At 40.2% G+C, this 18,440-nt stretch overlaps 1 protein-coding gene across 1 annotated transcript in view; it reads right to left on the bottom strand.

Moving 5' to 3' along the window:
* Positions 1-18,440, bottom strand: part of PSTPIP1 (proline-serine-threonine phosphatase interacting protein 1) — a 116,225-nt gene that overhangs the window by 41,156 nt on the left and 56,629 nt on the right. The window contains exons 3-7 of the mRNA XM_073652666.1: positions 16,201-16,275; positions 12,284-12,318; positions 11,845-11,951; positions 8,539-8,601; positions 2,575-2,673 (exon numbers count right to left, since the gene is read on the bottom strand). Of these exons, the coding sequence (XP_073508767.1) occupies positions 2,575-2,673; positions 8,539-8,601; positions 11,845-11,951; positions 12,284-12,318; positions 16,201-16,275 (379 nt within the window). The remainder of the gene's footprint in view (positions 1-2,574; positions 2,674-8,538; positions 8,602-11,844; positions 11,952-12,283; positions 12,319-16,200; positions 16,276-18,440) is intronic.

The raw sequence follows: 18,440 nt of genomic DNA, 5'->3' as shown, positions 1-18,440 counted from the left end.
TGTGGATTTTGGGAAGCATATACAATCCACAGGGATAACGTTTCTCCTTGCGGAGAGTGACATGTCAAGTCCAGCATGTCAGGCTTGAGATGTCACTCTCCGCAAGGAGAAATGTTACCTCTTTGATCCTGGTCAGATGCCTCTCACCCAGCCAAACCAGAACTCACACTTTGCACTGACGAGGGGCAGTACCCCGAAACATAGTGTCTGCAAATTGAGATTTCTGGTTTGACTTTTATCCTAAGTCATCTGGCAAGGCTCGTTAGAGCAGGGTTCCCCAACTCCAGTCCTCAAGGCCCACCAACAGGTCATGTTTTCAGGATTTCCTTAGTATTACACAGGTGATAATTGCATCACCTGCACAGGCAATAATTCCATCACCTGTGCAATACTAAGGAAATCCTGAAAACATGACCTGTTGGTGGGCCTTGAGGACTGGAGTTGGGGAACCCTGCGTTAGAGGATCGATAGGATTGCTACTTCCAATAGGTGGCACTAGAGTTCTAGTCCTCTTCCTCTCTGAAGAGACAATCAACTAAGGAATGTGCTCCTCAGACCATTTGGGGGCATCAGAACACTGGACCAGACCTCAATCCCAGGACAATAAAACTGTCACACGACTTATCTATGAACTATTCCAATATTTACGGCCACAACTGTTTCGCCCTCTCCCATACTGATAGTTCTGCCTCACGTCACTTGTCTTATCTATTGCATTTTTCCTGCGTCCTGTTGTGCATAAATATGTGACTCTTCAGATTTTGTGTTATTCTATGCCTCATGAACAGACCCGAGTAGTCTTGGAAGCATGCGATTTGTTATCATCTTTTCAGTTAGCCATTAAAAGGTATCAACCACTTGAGGACTCTCAAATCTTAATATTTTTCTATCTACTGCCTAACACGGTAAAAAGATATATATATTTTTCTAGTATGAGTAGACATAACTGAACCAAACAGAGACTGCATGTGTATGAGGTGGTCAGTGAACAATAGCATTTGTCTGAACAATCAATCTTATGTACATGGCCAGCTTTTGGGTGTTTATTAGAATACATTATAATTGAAACAACCAGTGCCAAACAGCTGCTGCCGAGCCAAATAAAATAAAGGATTCATAAAAAGATGCCTTGATGCCTTACATGGTTTTATCTCTATAAATTACTGATGCATGTAATATATGTAGCTTTGATCAGAAATAAAGGAAATTCAGAGAGAGCTGATCAAACTAATTAAAGGTATGGGTGGACTGCATTATTAAAAAAAAATCAAGAGAACAAGGCTATGTGCATAGAGAGTTTTTTGAACAGAAACTCAGTGGAAACTGAGCGGAAGCTCTCCAAATCCTCTTCTTCTAATTTCAAAAATCCTCAAAAGTTTGAGTTTCTGCTCAGTTTCTAATCCAAAAATTTATGTAAAAAGACTTCATTTGCATTTAGCCTTAGCCTTAGGCCCCACTATCAGTATTTGGTCAGTACTTTTTCTCAGGAGTGGGAGCCAAAACCAGGTGAAGAACAATCAGAGAAAAGGTATAATAGAAACAAGTCACCAATTCTGCATTTATCATCCACTCCTTGTTTTGGTTCCCACTACTGAGAAAAAATACTGACCAAATACTGATAGTGGGACCGTGGCCTTAGGATCACACAAATTTTTTAATGTGAATTTTGGAGCAGATGTACTTCAAAACCCACATCAAAGCATATTCAAAAATATGCAGTGGTTTTTGATGTGGATTCTGCAGTGGATCTGCTTCAAAATCCATGTCAAAAAACTCTGTGAACCTAGCCTTTGGTTATGTGCACACAGTTTTTTTTTGCAGAGTTTTTGGAGCAGAAACTGAGAAGACATGCCAAGGTTTTGAGGAGTTTGGAATTTTTGAAGAGGATTTGGAGAATGTTTGCTCATTTCCTGCTCTAAGTTTATGTGAACACTACGTATTTAAGATGCTGGCACAACCACCAAGTTTTCCCAGGCAAAGCAGCTTCAGTTAAATGCCGGGGGTCATTTTCTAAGGTGGCTTCGCAAGTGAAGCAGGCATCTTTATCGCTGTACTGTCGAGCATAGAAATCAGGTGTCTTCCGAGCAGAAGTCGCCTGAAGAATGAATATGTTTATTTTTTTAACAGCGGAAACTGCCTGAAGAATGGTCAGGTCACTTCTTTCAACTGCTTGGCGTTTTTGGAAACCTGAAGCGGTTAAAAGAAGCTCAAAACACTGAACATATGAACAGAAAGTCATTTTTAAACCTAAATGCATATGTTCATCACCTCTAGCGTCTATTTAGCATTTTTGTCAGGCGGGTTACGTAGCGTATACTCCTAAAAAATGATGTGATGTGCAAATAACCTTAGGGATGGTTTACTATATATCAAATATAATTCAAAAGCCTATATAGAAGTCCATCGAACAGACGTTTTATACCCAGGCCTGTAAATATAAGGCTCACTACCTGTGTATAAGGCTGTTAAATGAATGTGTATTTGCACATTTAAATGGAAACTTGTTTTGTTCTGCCCACTTACTATTCCATAGAGAAGTGTGAACTATAAGTGACTAAGTCAGGTATTCTTTACCTTCTCTACTTGCTTAGCGTTTCCGGCTATAGTCACGCGCTCAAAGTTTAGTTGAGCTTCCTCTACATCTTTGCACTTTTGCTCATAATTTTTCTTTGACTAAATAGAAAATGAAAGAGAGAGTAAGCATGAAAATACATTTGCAAAAAGCATAAAATCACTGTTTAACCAGATTATCACCCATAGATTATACCTTTTTTGGAAAAATTTTCATTCACTGTTAGTCAAGAGGCAGGGCAATACTAGTGACGAGAAGCAAAGAGGAACTATAAACTGTAAGCGCACAAATGTAACACATAAATGCTGCAGCCAATCACTAGTCTCAGTTGTCATCATTGCTAAGCCCAGTGATTGGCTGCAGTGGTCACATGTAGGTAAGTTATGCTTATTTTGTTTTTGGCATAAGCAACATTGTATTTTTTTTTATGAAACAAGATAACACCTTCAAAGTTACTCATCTTTTTATGTAGATTCAAATATGTAATATTCTAAAATATCACAAGAGGAGTTTACTCTTTGGTGATATTGTCTACAAACATAACAAAGCTGTCGTGAGAGTGTAAATGTTGTTGTAAGTTACAAATACTTGAAAAGAACCTGACATCTGATGCATGTTGCCTGATTCACGGGCAGCATGTATCAGACACTGGCTATATGATCTCGGTCAGGTATGTTTGACTATGAAATGCTCTGGAATTTCAGAGAAAAACATGCTTTAAAAGCAGCAGGGAACCTCTTATCCACAACCGCTCCCCTGGAGTGACAGGTTTCTCTCTGTACATGCGTATAGGGAAAAACCTGTCAGTCACTGTCAGAGGGTGGGAGAAGCCGCCAACTAGTTAATGTCCAACTAGTCTCCAGCGCGGTTTGGTCCCAATCTGTGGCATTTAAGAGTTGGTCATACCTGGCTGAGATCATGCATCCACGATCTGATACACGCTGCCACTGAATCTGGCAGCATATACCAGCTGTCAAGTTCTCTTTAATACACTGTGCAGTCCTATGGTATCAATTTTCATGTGATTATCCCACAGTTCATTATGATCGCTCATTTATCACAAAGGACCATGGGAATTTCTTTTTGTGTGGAGGAAAGACTATTTATATGTAGTCATCAATATAGAAAAGTATTCATTACACTTAGAGTTGTCAATCCCCAAGATGTAGTAATAGAGGATAATAGTATCTACATTCCAGGCTGAACAGTTAATTCCTGAGACCCCAGTCAGCTTTGTCCAGACCATTGATGTATATTCAGCAGTTAGACGGTTGCTCACTTCCCCCTCCTGTCAGAATCTGTTCCAGGCCTGTTGTTATCAGGCCTGCAAAATCACAATCACAAGGATGAAAATGCAAGAGTCTGTCTGGATCCCAGAAACTCACTCAGCTTTTATGCACACACACTGATTACAAGCAAACAGGTCACAGGTGAGAATGTTACCTTTAGCAGCAATTCAAACCCATTTGTGATCAGGATCATTTGATCAGGATCATTTGGATGTTTTTGGTTGTCATTAAGATTTAAATAGAGAAAACACAGTAGTTTGACCATACATGGTTTCACCCAACCAATAACCATGAGTGGAGAAAAAGTTTTTTTGTTATCATTCATATTCTCTGAAACAAAGCCAAGAAAGCAAAAATTCTGCTGGAGTATGTAAACTTTTGAGCACAACTGTGTGTATATATAGATATACTGCATATACATATAAATCTATGTATATACAGTATAGACCAAAAGTTTGGACACACCTTCTCATTTAAAGTTTTTTCTGTATTTTCATGACTCTGAAAATTGTACATTCACACTGAAGGCATCAAAACTATGAATTAACATGTGGAATTATATACTTAACAAAAAAGTGTGAAACAACTGGAAATATGTCTTATATTCTAGGTTCTTCAAAGTAGCCACCTTTTGCTTTGATGACTGCTTTGCACACTCTTGGCATTCTCTTGATGAGCTTCAAGAGGTAGTCACCGGAAATGGTTTTCACTTCACAGGTGTGCCCTGTCAGGTTTAATAAGTGGGATTTCTTGCCTTATAAATGGGGTTGGGACCATCAGTTGTGTTGTGCAGAAGTCAGGTGGACACACAGCTGACAGTCCTACTGAATAGACTGTTAGAATTTGTATTATGGCAAGAAAAAAGCAGCTAAGTAAAGAAAAACGAGTGGCCATCATTACTTTAAGAAATGATGGTCAGTCAGTCCAAAAAATTGGGCAAACTTTGAATGTGTCCCCAAGTGCAGTTGCAAAAACCATCAAGCGCTACAAAGAAACTGGCTCACATGAGGACCGCCCCAGGAAAGGAAGACCAAGAGTCACCTCTGCTTCTGAGGATAAGTTTATCCGAGTCACCAGCCTCAGAAATCGCAGGTTAACAGCAGCTCAGATTAGAGGCCAGGTCAATGCCATACAGAGTTCTAGCAGCAGACACATCTCTACAACAACTGTTAAGAGGAGACTTTGTGCAGCAGGCCTTCATGGTAAAATAGCTGCTAGGAAACCACTGCTAAGGACAGGCAACAAGCAGAAGAGACAAGTTTGGGCTAAAGAACACAAGGAATGGACATTAGACCAGTGGAAATCTGTGCTTTGGTCTGATGAGTCCAAATTTGAGATCATTGGTTCCAACCACCGTGTCTTTGTGCGACGTAGAAAAGGTGAACGGATGGACTCTACATGCCTGGTTCCCACCGTGAAGCATGGAGGAGGAGGTGTGATGGTGTGGGGGTGCTTTGCTGGTGACACTGTTGGGGATTTATTCAAAATTGAAGGCATACTGAACCAGCATGGCTACCACAGCATCTTGCAGCAGCATGCTATTGACGCGCCCCCTGGGACATATTCCTTTTTGAGGGGAATACCCGGCACCGGATCAGATGGGGGGTTGTAGTCTCCGAGCGGCTGTGACCCGGCCCGTGCCCAGGGCGTCAAGCTGGGTGTTATGTGGCAGTCCTACAGATGTTATTAAGAGTTCTTTTGTGTCGACTACGCCACCCGTTGTGATGCGGTCACTGTGGCCGCCGCTGCAGCAAGGTCCGCTGAGGCTGATGGTGGGTGCGCAGCTTGGTGGGATAACCCCCAACGGGAGGGGTATAGCCTCAGAGGGGACAGGCGCAGAGGATGGGGGTTGTGGTGGTGTAGTGCAGACGGCAGTGAAGACAGAGTCGGGTTGTGCAGTTAAGGGTGTTTACTTACTGCAGATGTTGTACTGGTCACTCCAGCTGCTAGTGACCACCCGAGCCGTGCTGCGTCCACCAGGTCCTGGATCCAGCCAACCCCCAAACAAGTCCGGAGCGTGGCCCTGAGCTCTCTTTCTGTCCCGTTCTCTGGCCGTCCCCACCAGTAATCCACCTAGGTCCAGCTCCCTCGGGCCTTCTGTTGGGACACCCTTGGCCCTGGGTTCCCTGACCCTTCATGTGGTGTGCCTTCGGGGTGGATGTGATGGGTGACCGTGGCAAACGCTGCCCACGGTCTCCGGTCTCTGGCTGGGGAATGTTTTTACCCCCACCAGCTTGGGTTCCGGTACCCTGATGCCGACTCTTCACCCGGTGCTTTTAGTTGGGATCTCAGAGTCCTTCTCTTCTGTGCTCTGGGTCTCTCTCTTTTCTCCTCTCTCACTCTGGGTCTTTGTCTTTCTTCTCTCCTCTGCTCCTGACTTGTTCTCTGCAGCTGACTCTCTGCATCTGACCCTCTGCATCTGACCCTGATCTTAGTTGGTGCCCACCTTATATACACCCTCTATGTGTGAGCTCAGGTGACCAGCACCCAATGAGCTCCTATCTTTACCCAGGCTGCTCCCCCTATCTGCCCCTACACTACATGGGATGTACCACCCCCCCTCCCACTCCAGCCAGGAACAGACTCGGTCGTACCTGCACATTTCTAAGTGGGAGTACCGTCGGCCTGTTCCTCGGAAATGGGATGTGTGTAGTGCATGCAGCCTACCGAGCTCAGTTCCACTCTCCATCCTTACCCGGGAGTGGAATATCACACCTCTGGGTTGAGGTGCAATACCCCTGTAGCAGCCGAATCCTCAGGGTGCTACACTATTCCATCCGGTTTCCGTTTAATTGGACCATCATTTATTTTTCAACAGGACAATGACCCCAAGGACACCTCCAGGCTGTGTAAGGGCTATTTGACCAAGAAGGAGAGTGATGGGGTGCTACGCCAGATGACCTGGCCTCCACAGTCACCAGACCTGAACCCAATCGAGAAGGTTTGGGGTGAGCTGGACCGCAGAGTGAAGGCAAAAGGGCCAACAAGTGCTAAGCATCTCTGGGAACTCCTTCAAGATTGTTGGAAGACCATTTCCGGTGACTACCACTTGAAGCTCATCAAGAGAATGCCAAGAGTGTGCAAAGCAGTCATCAAAGCAAAAGGTGGCTACTTTGAAGAATCTAGAATATAAGACATATTTTCAGTTGTTTCACACTTTTTTGTTAAGTATATAATTCCACATGTGTTAATTCATAGTTTTGATGCCTTCAGTGTGAATGTACAATTTTCATAGTCATGAAAATACAGAAAAATCTTTAAATGAGAAGGTGTGTCCAAACTTTTGGTCTGTACTGTGTATGTGTATATATTTACATATATATCAGTAACAACGAAGCATACAGACATCATATAGCCAGTAAGATTACATTGCATTCATGCTAAATGTTAACAAGTTTTATAAATGATGCGAAAGAAGAAAGCAAACTAAGAAAGGTAGAAGCATATATACTGTATATGCTTCTACCTTTCTTTGTTTGCTTTATTCTTTTGCATCATTAATAAAACTTGTTAACATTTAGCATGAACGCTGCTCACATTATTATTTATTATTATACAGCCATTTATTCCATGGCGCTTTACATGTGAAAAAGGGGTATACATAGCAAACAACAAGTACAATAATTTGGACAGAAAAGAGTCACAGACTGGTACAGGAGGAGAGAGGACCCTGCCCGCAAGTGCTCACAATCTACAAGGGATGGGTGAGGATACCGTAGGGTAGAAGCAACTTGATGTACTTAATATAATAATGCCCCATGCATACTTAGAGCAGTCCTTCAGAATATGTTAGTGTTCTCTACAAATAAAGATTTGGTTTTAGAATAGGAATAGTCTTTATAGTTGGACCATTGGATCCTTAAAATGAAATCAGAGACAAACTGATAACATTGACCTATGGGTCATGTAACATACCATATTGTTTACTAGGTGCTTTCTGCCTGTGCTGTTATGGGGATTAAGAGTACAGTGCACCTACGAAATCAGCATTTGAGGGAAGAGTAAAATATTTAAAAGGTCATTCTCAAAATATTAAGTTATTCCATTGGGATAACTTACTGATCATTGGTGGCCAGACTTCTGGGACTCCCTATAATTCTGAAAATGAGTCTCTTGAGCCTGGGCACCAATCTCTAAAGAGCTCAGTCTTGAATAGAATGGTGGTGCACATGTTTGACCCTCATGTCCTTCTTTGTCTATGAAACTGCCAGAAATAATCACAGTGCTGGGCTACTTCCATGAACAGTGAATGGAGTGGAGGTCGAGCATGCGCATCTCTGTTATACTCAAGATGGGGCTCTGCAGAACTTCTGGGTTCCAGAGCCCCGTTCTTGGGATTGCTAAGGGTACTAGCTGTTGGACCTTCAGAGATCAGTAAGATATCTGTTTTTCTATGGCTAGAAGATAACCTGGTAGGTTGGTAAATGACCTGGTAGGTTTATTTTCAGATTATAATACCAGTGGTGGTCCATACAGACCACCACTGGTGTCCTGTTATGCATTAATGCCAAAATGAAAAAAAGCAGGGGAGATCTGACTGTGAATTACGAAGCTCTCTATATTAAAGTCTGTGGAACCTCTAGTAACAGGTGAGCAGAATCTATACTAATCCACACTGAAAATCCACTCTGCTTTCATGGCAAGTCCTCCCCTGAAACCCTCCGTAAGAGAACGTACATCCACTGTCTTCTTGTACAGAGTCACTTTATTCTTCTGGAGTCGCTCCATAGCATTTTCATACTGTGTGAGGAAACATTGCAATATTGTTAGCAAAATAGTAAAGTTCTTGTTGTAGTAATAGTGCCATACAATGCAATTATTAGAAACGGAGTGCCATAGTCAATGTGTATAATGGACACTTCAATTCAAAACTGATTAACTGAGCGGAAAATGTATCGGAAAGACTACAAGTCACGTTCTCACAAATAACATTTACAGGATATCCATAGGAGGAGCAAGTCTACAGGAAATATCTCCCTGTGCATCATTATGAAGAGAGCGACATGGTTTTTTTTGGCTTCTTATCCAATATGAATAATAGGACCCTTGTTGTTTTGATTGGTCAAGGTCAAGTTCCGGCAGTAGGACCCCTTATGATCAAATACTTTTGCCTCCTCAACAACTGTGAGAATAGCAGTGGGCCATCATGTGAGCATATTATCCGGGGACCTTTTTAACAAAAAAAGAAAGGATTGTACAATGCTGAGAATTTTTTTTAATGTAAAAAAAGGGGAAAAAAATATATAATCGTTAAGAAGTAAAAAATCTAATATTATAAAATATATTGCACAGAAGTAATGTAACTGTTTCAAAGGTGCCTAACATAGAATTGTTAGTGGAAAGAAAAGAACAAAACCACAGGTTAGGTGGAAATGTACTGGTAATTATAATTCCAATGGAACAATAGGGAAATGGTAAAACTGAGTCACATTAAAAGCTACAGAGAATATAGATATATTTTTCTAAACATTAACCCCTTATGAACACAGCCATTTTTCAATTTTGCCATTTCATTTTTTCCTCCTCTTCTTCGAAGGACCATTACTTATATATTTTTGCATTGACATAGATGTATAAGAGCTTGTTTTTCTTTGGAACAAGTAACAGTACAGAATGGCATCATTCATTTTACTATATAATGTACTAAAAATGGGGAAAAAGTACAGTGAAATGCTGAACAAAATTCAATTGCACCATTGTTTTATTAGTTTTGTTTATAGGGCATTCAATTTCTGGTAAAAATGACCAGGAACATGATTCTCCAGGTAAGTATAATTATAGAGATGCTAAACTAGTATACTGCATTTATTTTAATCATTAAGTGTTGAAAAAAAATCTGAAGTTTAAAAAAAAAAAAAAAAAAATTAGTTTGTATTGACATTTTCTGAGACCCATAACTGTTTTATTATTCCATAAACCAAGCTATGTGAGGGCTTCTTTTCTCTGTAGTGACCTGACCTTTTTAATGTTAGCATTTTTGCCACATCAGCAATATAAGGGGGTAATAGCAGCGATTAGAGTTAGCTCTGGTCACTGCTGTTAGAGGCATGTGTTGGCTGTATAACACAGCCTGCGCTGTCCTGGGTGGAGAGGGCTCAGCTCCTGAACCCATTCTACAACCCCTGGCAAAAATTATGGAATCACCGGGCTCAGAGGATGTTCATTCAGTTGTTTAATGTTGTTGAAAAAAAGCAGATCACAGACATGGCACAAAACTAAAGTCATTTCCAATGGCAACTTTATGGCTTTAAGAAACACTAAAAGAAATCAAGATTAAAAATGTGGTACTCAGTAAGGGTAATTTTTTTCAGACCAAGCAGAGGGAAAAAATTATGGAATCACTCAATTCTGGGGAAAAAATTATGGAATCACGCTGTAAATTTTCATTTCCAAAACTAACACCTGCATCAAATTAGATCTGCTCGTTAGTCTGCATCTAAAAAGGAGTGATCACACCTTGGAGAGCTGTTGCACCAAGTGGACTGACATGAATCATGGCTCCAACACGACAGATGTCAATTGAGACAAGGGAGAGGATTATCAAACTCTTAAAAGAAGGTAAATTATCACGCAATGTTGCAAAAGATGTTGGTTGTTCACAGTCAGCTGTGTCTAAAATCTGGACCAAATACAAACAACATGGTTGTTAAAGGCAAACATAGTGGTAGACCAAGGAAGACATCAAAGTGTCAAGACCGGAAACTTAAAGCAATATGTCTCCAAAACAGGAAATGCACAGCAAAACAAATGAGGAACGAATGGGAGGAAACTGGACTCAATGTCTGTGACCGAACTGTAAGAAACCGCCTAAAGGAAATTTGGATTTACATACAGAAAAGCTAAACATAAGCCATCATTAACACCTAAACAGAAAAAAACAAGGTTACAATGGGCTAAGGAAAAGCAATCGTGGACTGTGGATGACTGGATGAAAGTCATATTCAGTGATGAATCGCGAATCTGCATTGGGCAAGGTGATGATGCTGGAACTTTTGTTTGGTGCTGTTCCAATGAGATTTATACAGATGACTGCATGAAGAGAACATGCAAATTTCCACAGTCATTGATGATATGGGGCTGCATGTGAGGTAAAGGCACTGGGGAGATGGCTGTCATTACATCTTCAATAAAAGCCCAAGTTTACATTGATATTTTGGACAGTTTTCTTATCCCATCAATTGAAAGGATGTTTGGGGATGATGACATCATTTTTCAAGATGATAATGCATCCTGCCATAGAGCAAAAACTGTGAAAACATTCCTTGAAAGAAGACACATAAGGTCAATGTCATGGCCTGCAAATAGTCCGGATCTCAATCCAATTGAAAATCTTTGGTGGAAGTTGAAGAAAATGGTCCATGACAAGGTTCCAACCTGCAAAGCTGATCTGGCAACAGCAATCAGAGAAAGTTGGAGCCAGATTGATGAAGAGTACTGTTTGTCACTCATTAAGTCCATGCCTCAGAGATTGCAAGCTGTTATTAAAGCCAGAGGTGGTGCAACAAAATATTAGTGATGTATTGGAGTGTTTTTTTGTGTGTTTGTTTTTCATGATTCCATAATTTTTTCCTCAGAATTGAATGATTCCATAATTTTTTCCCTCTGCATGGTCTGAAAAAAATTAGCCTTACTGAGTACTACATTTTTAATCTTGATTTCTTTTAGTGTTTCTTAAAGCCCTAAAGTTGCCATTTGAAATGACTTTAGTTTTGTGCCATGTCTGTGATCTGCTTTTTTTCAACAACATTAAACAACTGAATGAACATCCTCCGAGCCCGGTGATTCCATAATTTTTGCCAGGGGTTGTATATTGATGGCTTTATGATGTAATAATATGGTAGTGTGTGCTCACTTTATCTGCTGTGACTTTGATGTGGGATTTCTAGAAGTAATATATTTATTTTAACTTTTCTATTTAAAGTTTTTTTTCCTTGTCCATCTGAATTTGATGTCATATTTTAAGGAAAACCCTTTAACATTTACCTTTTTCCTCAACTCCTTCTGCCTCTCTCTGAAGTCTTCTAAACTGCGAATCTCTTCTTTCAATGTTGTTGCAAGCTGAATATGGGAATTTCCGATATTCTCAATTTCTAGAACAAAATCAAGGATATTTTATAGTAATAGGAGAAAAAGTAAGATATATAGATGTGAAATTTTGCAATCACTGTAATTCTAATATTAGAATCCATTATGATCTGATTTTTAATTGATCCTCAAGCTAATTTCACTGGATAGAGTAGAGAAGCGTGCTACACTATTCTGACCATCAAAGCCAACCAGAAAAGAACTAATGGACATGTGAACAGATCCACGCTAGCCTGTGTATGTTATTTGTAATATTCTACAGTATAACAATGCAGAACCTCCAAGTCTTATAAGAATAAAATAATTTAAACCAAATTAAAAAAGTAAACACACTTACGTTGTTTTAAAGTATCAAAGGATTCACGTAGTTTACTGGAATAGATACACATAATAAGCCATTAGAACTAGAAACACATTTTGGTTCACAACAGATGTAATAGAAAGCAGATACAGTGACTTCCATCTTCTGTTACATGTTCATTTCAGATTATACTGATCATGTTATAGCAGCTCTGAGTTACACACTAAACAGGTGTTGGATTGAAGTTCCTCGGACTCACCACAGGACCACAGGACAGGATTCAAGAATCCACTTTTATTTTCATCTCTAATTCTGCTGATATTATTGGACATGCAGGATCAATGATATCTAATAGGTTCTTTTCTAATCAGCCCATGAGGAATAAACAGTGTTCTAGTGATTAGCTTCATTGAAGACTCATAAGGGACATGTCTTCTGCTGTAGGGCCCATTATTATATCAGAGTCTGGGCCCCAAGAGGATCCTCTGATAGGCTAGTAAAGCAATGCATTAGGCTAGGGCTACATAATAACATGGGGGTCACTTAATATTCACAGCAAAAATTCAGCATTACTGCGACTCACTGATGACCCCAATGTTGTGGCCCCACAAGTGTAGAGTTTGTACCAATTACAACTTCTTCCCCTAAGGTCATAAACTGAGAATGTAAGTGAATTGCAGCAGTGTTGTAGTTTTATGGCAAATTACAGGTGAATCTGTGTGTCAACGGAGAGAGAATATACAGTCATGGCCAAAAACATTTGAGTGACACAAATTTTGGTTTTAACAAAATTTGTTACTTCAGTTTTTAAAGTGGCAATTTGCATTTAATTCCAGATTGTCACATAAGAGTGATCAGATGAATTGTAAAAAATTGCAGTCATTTCTTGGCATAAAAATTAATTTAATCACAAAAGCCCAATTTCCACTGATTTTCAGCCCTGCCCCGAAATGACCTGCTTATATAATTTCACTGATCTTCTAATTAGCTCAGGAGAAAGTGCTAATGAGGACAAGGCAATTACTTTGTCATGCTGATTGAATTATAAAAGCAGGCTGTTGCTTTAAAAGGGGGCTGGTGCTTGAAATAATTGTCTTCTTATGTTAACCATAGTCATCTCCAAGGAAACACATGCAATCATTACTTTGCACCTAAACAGGTTTGCAGGCAAGGACATTGATGCTTGAAAGATTGGCCAAAAATCAACAATTTATCGGATCATCAAGAACATCAAGTAGAGAGGTTTATTTGCTGTGAAGAAAGCTTCAATGTGCCCAAGAAAGTCCAACAAGTGCCCGGACCATCTCCTTAAGAGGATTCAGCTGTGGGATCAGAATCAATACCAGTGCAGAGCTTGCTCAAGAATGGCATCAGGCAGGTGTCAGTGCATCTGCATGCACAGTGAGGTGAAGACTTTTGAAGGCTGGCCTGATGTTTAGGGCAGCAAAGAAGCCACTTTTATCCAAGAAAAACATCAAGGACGGAGTAACAGGAAGTATAGGGATTGGACTGGCGTAAAGTTATTTTCTCTGATGAAGTGCCCTTCAGACGGTTTGGGACATCTGGAAGAATGGTTGTCAGGAGAAGAAAAGGTGAGGGCTACCATGAGTCCTGTGTCATGTCAACAGTAAAGCATCCTGAGACCATTCATGTGTAGAGTTTCTTTTCATCCAAAAGATTGGGCTCACTCACAATTTTGCCTAAGATCACTGCCATGAATAAAGAATGGTATCTAAGCATTATCCAAGAGCAGCTTCTAATGATCAGGAGCGATTTGGTGATGAACAAAGCTTTTTTCCAGAATGTTGGAGAGCCATGTTACATGGCAAAAGTGATAACTAAGTGGCTTGGTGAATAAAACACTGACATTTTTAGTCTATGGTCAGTAAACTCCCCAAATCTCAATCCCATTTAGAACCTGTGGCCAAACCTCAAAAAGTGAGTGTAACCAGCAAGAGAGGGCAAATTGCAGATGTCTTGAAAAACAAGGGTCAACACTGTAAATATTGAGCCTTTAAATAAACTTGACGTATTTGCCAATAACAGTTTAAAAACGTATGAAATGCTTATAATTATACTTCAGTAACTAGTTATTGTTGTGTTTCAGTCTCAAACCTTTTGTCCATGACTGTATATTTAAAGGGAACCTTTCACCTCAGAAAGCACCATTTGCCTGCAGATAGAGGGGCAAACTGTTAGGTAAAAGGCATTTCAATGCTCCCTGACCGCCTTATTGAAAGTGCAGCTACTGGGAGAAAATGTACTTTCTTCTGGGAGCCGGCGGCTTTCAGTCATGGGGGCATGCAGCTATAGCCACTGCTCACAGCACCGCTGCTTATACTGATAGCATGCCTTTGATTGAAATCTCGCTCTGTACAGATGCGCTGCAGAGTGAGCTGTCAATCATAGTGCCCATGGCGTGTGACTGATGACTGAAGACACTCTGTACATGCTTCTTTTCTTAAAAGCTGGCAGCTCCCAGGAGGAAATAAGTTGATTTTCTCCAGGTAGCCAGGAATTACTGTACTGCCATAGTCAAAAGTAATTAGAGGAACAACCAAGTGGTTAGGCAGAGGTTGAGTGCTCTTACCCAATCAATAAGCAAACCCATTCCCAATGGCCTAGATTGTGGGGTAACAGTAGGTAGCTATCCCATTGCCCCACTGGTCTAATAGGATACCTATCAGATTTATGCTGATAGGATTATAACTCTAACACGCTGAAATACAAGTTAAGACAGCTTAAAAAAATAACGCCAAAATGGATACTTTTAGTTTCCTGCCTCCCCCAAGAAACGATACAAAAAGATATCAAAAAGTTGTACATGTACCCCAAAATGATCTCAAAGGAAATGTCAACTCGTCCTACAAAAAAAAATGTTTTTTATTTTGCAAAAGTATAAAAATATAACAAAAGTAACCAGAGCCCAATCCAGTTTAGCCCACTCCAGATTAGCAACAGCACCAATGAAAACACATAGAAGTAAAAACATATGTCCATTTAAAGCTAGAAACAATGTAAATTACATTAAATGGTCACTGTCTTTTCCACAAAACGTTGCATAAATCAATAATACAAGGGAATATAACAAAGTATGATGCACAAGTCAAGTTACGGAGTACATTGAGCTCTGTGGAGAGCAAAGGGGAAGAATGAGCGAACAGCACTCAGCACAGTTAGAGACCATACAAATCAAGCTACAGCTTCTAGCAAATGTATTTCATGTCAGTGCTGGATTCACAGTCACACAGCTCAATACTGCTGTGTAACATCCTCCAAGCTGCTGCTTCTGAACATGTGCTAACGAGAAAGAAGAGCAGGAATCCATCTCTCTGTGTACTGCGTATGGGAAACATCATAGCAGCTATTCTTCACCCATCACATTATATAATTGGCAGAAATAGAGTTATTCCTCTTGTGCACAAACATGACAGCTTATTCTGAAACGTTACCTAAAGTGACTGGTTCGCTTTAAAACAGCTATTTGCAGTCTTTCAGGACTTATGTTATAAAAAAGATGAATGAATAACCCAGTTAATTATAATAATTGTAAAAATTTCTGTGGCTGAAAATCAGTTTATTCATCTGTTTGAGGCTGTTTCTGCAGCATGCATATGGATTTTTGTAAACCCCAGTTAGATGAATGGGACAGTCACAAACATTTCTGCGATAAAGCTGCCTTGTGTGAATATACCCTAAACAGTTTTTGTAAATGTCCAAACATTTCATGTTGTTCATAAGTTGCAGAAGGAAATCTATTATTTTTAAGCGTCCAATGAATTGAGTTTACTTTTAAGTTTTAGTTTAGCTGTGGTTTATCTAAACCTGAGACATCTGGCCACAGAGGTGTCCTGCTTCTCCTTTTCCCAGTCATGAGAGCTACTGAAAACCAAATTTATTTTACTTCATAAATGACCATAAATGATCATCTTGTTGAAAACGTCAGTGCTTACTTGATTTCTGTTAGTCCTGCAGCCTTTTTTGCAATTTGAACCAATTCTTTTCCATATTTTTCTTCTGCCATAGCCCTGGTCACAATAAAAAAGATGAAAACATTATTTTTGATTTGAATAATGTAAATAGGTGAAAGTAAGGGACCGTTTACATGGACCGACCAGGGGCTCGATACGACCCCTGATTGGTAAACTTTTACAGATCAGCGGAACTGTTGATTGACCAATGTAAACGATGCGGTGTGATTTATACTAGATCGCTCATAGTCTGGCATGGTTCTCGTCAATGCGAGTCCTGATCACACAGGGTGATGCTCCGTCGAGAATGATGATCCTTTTCGCCGCACAAAAGATAATTTCACCAGACGAATAACCATTTTTCTCATCCATCAGGTTATCGGCAGCCTGTTTACACGGCAATATAATCGCGAAACGAGGGTTTTTAACAATGCTCGTTTATGATAATCTGGAGGCCGCGCTGGAGTACAATAGTGTTATGTTATAACCTTTATTATCTTATCTATACAAAAATAAGACTGTCATCTGAATGGTTTCTATGGGCACTAACTGTATTTAGTTTTATTTATTTTACAAGTGACCCCAAACTGTGTTTTATGGACTAAATATTTGTATTCAGCTCTCTGTTTCCTTTGGTTGTTGCCAAGTGAGCACAATTGTGGTTCTGCAATATACAGCTGAGATGGGCAGCCATGCGACTGTCACTGTCATTATATATAGTATGCTGTGGTTTTAGGCAGCAGTGCGTTTGGGAAGCTGACAAAAGCACTTCTTATATAAACTTATATGAATCTTTCAGCTGTTCTAAGACTTTTGATCTGTGGTTAAAAACTAGAAGTGGCCACAGAATCTCATCTCCCTACTGATGTTACTTCTTACTAGTCATGTCTGTTATATGTCCTTTATAATGAGTGCACTACTTATGAAACTACATACGCCTTGCTGGCTGATAGATAAGAATATACATCTATAGTTTTACAGGATTATGGCCTCATTCACACATCTGTGTTTAAACACGCATGTGAAAAAATGGTATCGGTGTCATCAGTGTTTTGGATCAGTGTGTACCATCAGTGTATCTGTTTTCACCATCAGTGTCATCAGGGTTTTTCATAAATGGATAAATAAATAAACGAAAAAGCTTCTCCTATACTTTGTGATGTTAAATCCGTACAGCACTGATGGCACACATACCCGTAGACTTGTAATGGCCCTTTGCATCCATGCTGCCGGAAAAAAACAGACTCCAAGTGTTTTGCACAGAAATGTGATCCATGAAAAAATATGGACATGTGAACAGCCCCACAGAAAACAATGGGTACGTGTTGTATCTGTGAAAAAATGGATACAACATGTATGTGCAACACAGACATCTGAATAAGGCCTAAAATGGTAGTACTAGCTCACAGAGCCATGTTTGGCCAAAGTCCATGAGGCGTCAAAACCACCCTACTACCATCTAAAACATGTAGCGATTAGTGATGAGCGAGCGTGCTCGCAACTGCTCGGTACTCACCTGAGCAACTTACTGTTCAAGATGCTCAGCGAGTATTTCCTGGATGTTCGGGCAGAAGCTCGAGTCCCCGAACGCATGTTTTGGCGCTGTTTTAACAGCGAATAAACATGCAGGGATTACCTGCGAGTCACTGTAATGCCATAGCCATGTTGGTTGTGGCATTACAGTGATTGGCTGGCCGCATAGCTTCATCAGGTCTATATCAGACCCAGTGCTCGTCACAGTCTACCCTTCAGACAGGCAGAGTAAGAAGAGCTGCTGCTGAGCTAGGGAGAGAATTGGCGGTTTATTAGTGAGGTATTAGGTATTCCACAGCTATATATACACATCTGAACTAACAGTCCTTCTAAGGACTAATGCAGCCGCATATATTATTCCTGGTGATAGCAGGAGTTTGGCAGGCAGAGTTTGTGGACACTGTATACACCAGAATAGGGTCCATTGCACGTTATGTCTGCTGCTATTGCAGATATCCATAGCCCTAGATATCAGGGCTAATTTTTTTTTGTTGCTCTTAATCCTGATCATTTATATCAATAATGCCACTGCCTAAAACCGTGGTCATCAGACATGATCCAATATTACTGCGGTCACATTTTTTGGAGCGTGCTAAATATTACACTCCAGTTAAAGTCTGCCAGTTGTGTGTTGTTCAACTTATTCACACATAGTCGTTGACCAATGCCATATCTCTAACGCCACTGCC

This window comes from Phyllobates terribilis, unplaced genomic scaffold (assembly GCF_046119375.1).
Source record: "Phyllobates terribilis strain yellow unplaced genomic scaffold, ASM4611937v1 Scaffold_11__3_contigs__length_659146591, whole genome shotgun sequence".
Taxonomy (NCBI): domain Eukaryota; kingdom Metazoa; phylum Chordata; class Amphibia; order Anura; family Dendrobatidae; genus Phyllobates; species Phyllobates terribilis.
Note: the sequence above shows the minus strand (reverse complement) of the source record. Positions and strands in the feature narration are given on the sequence as shown.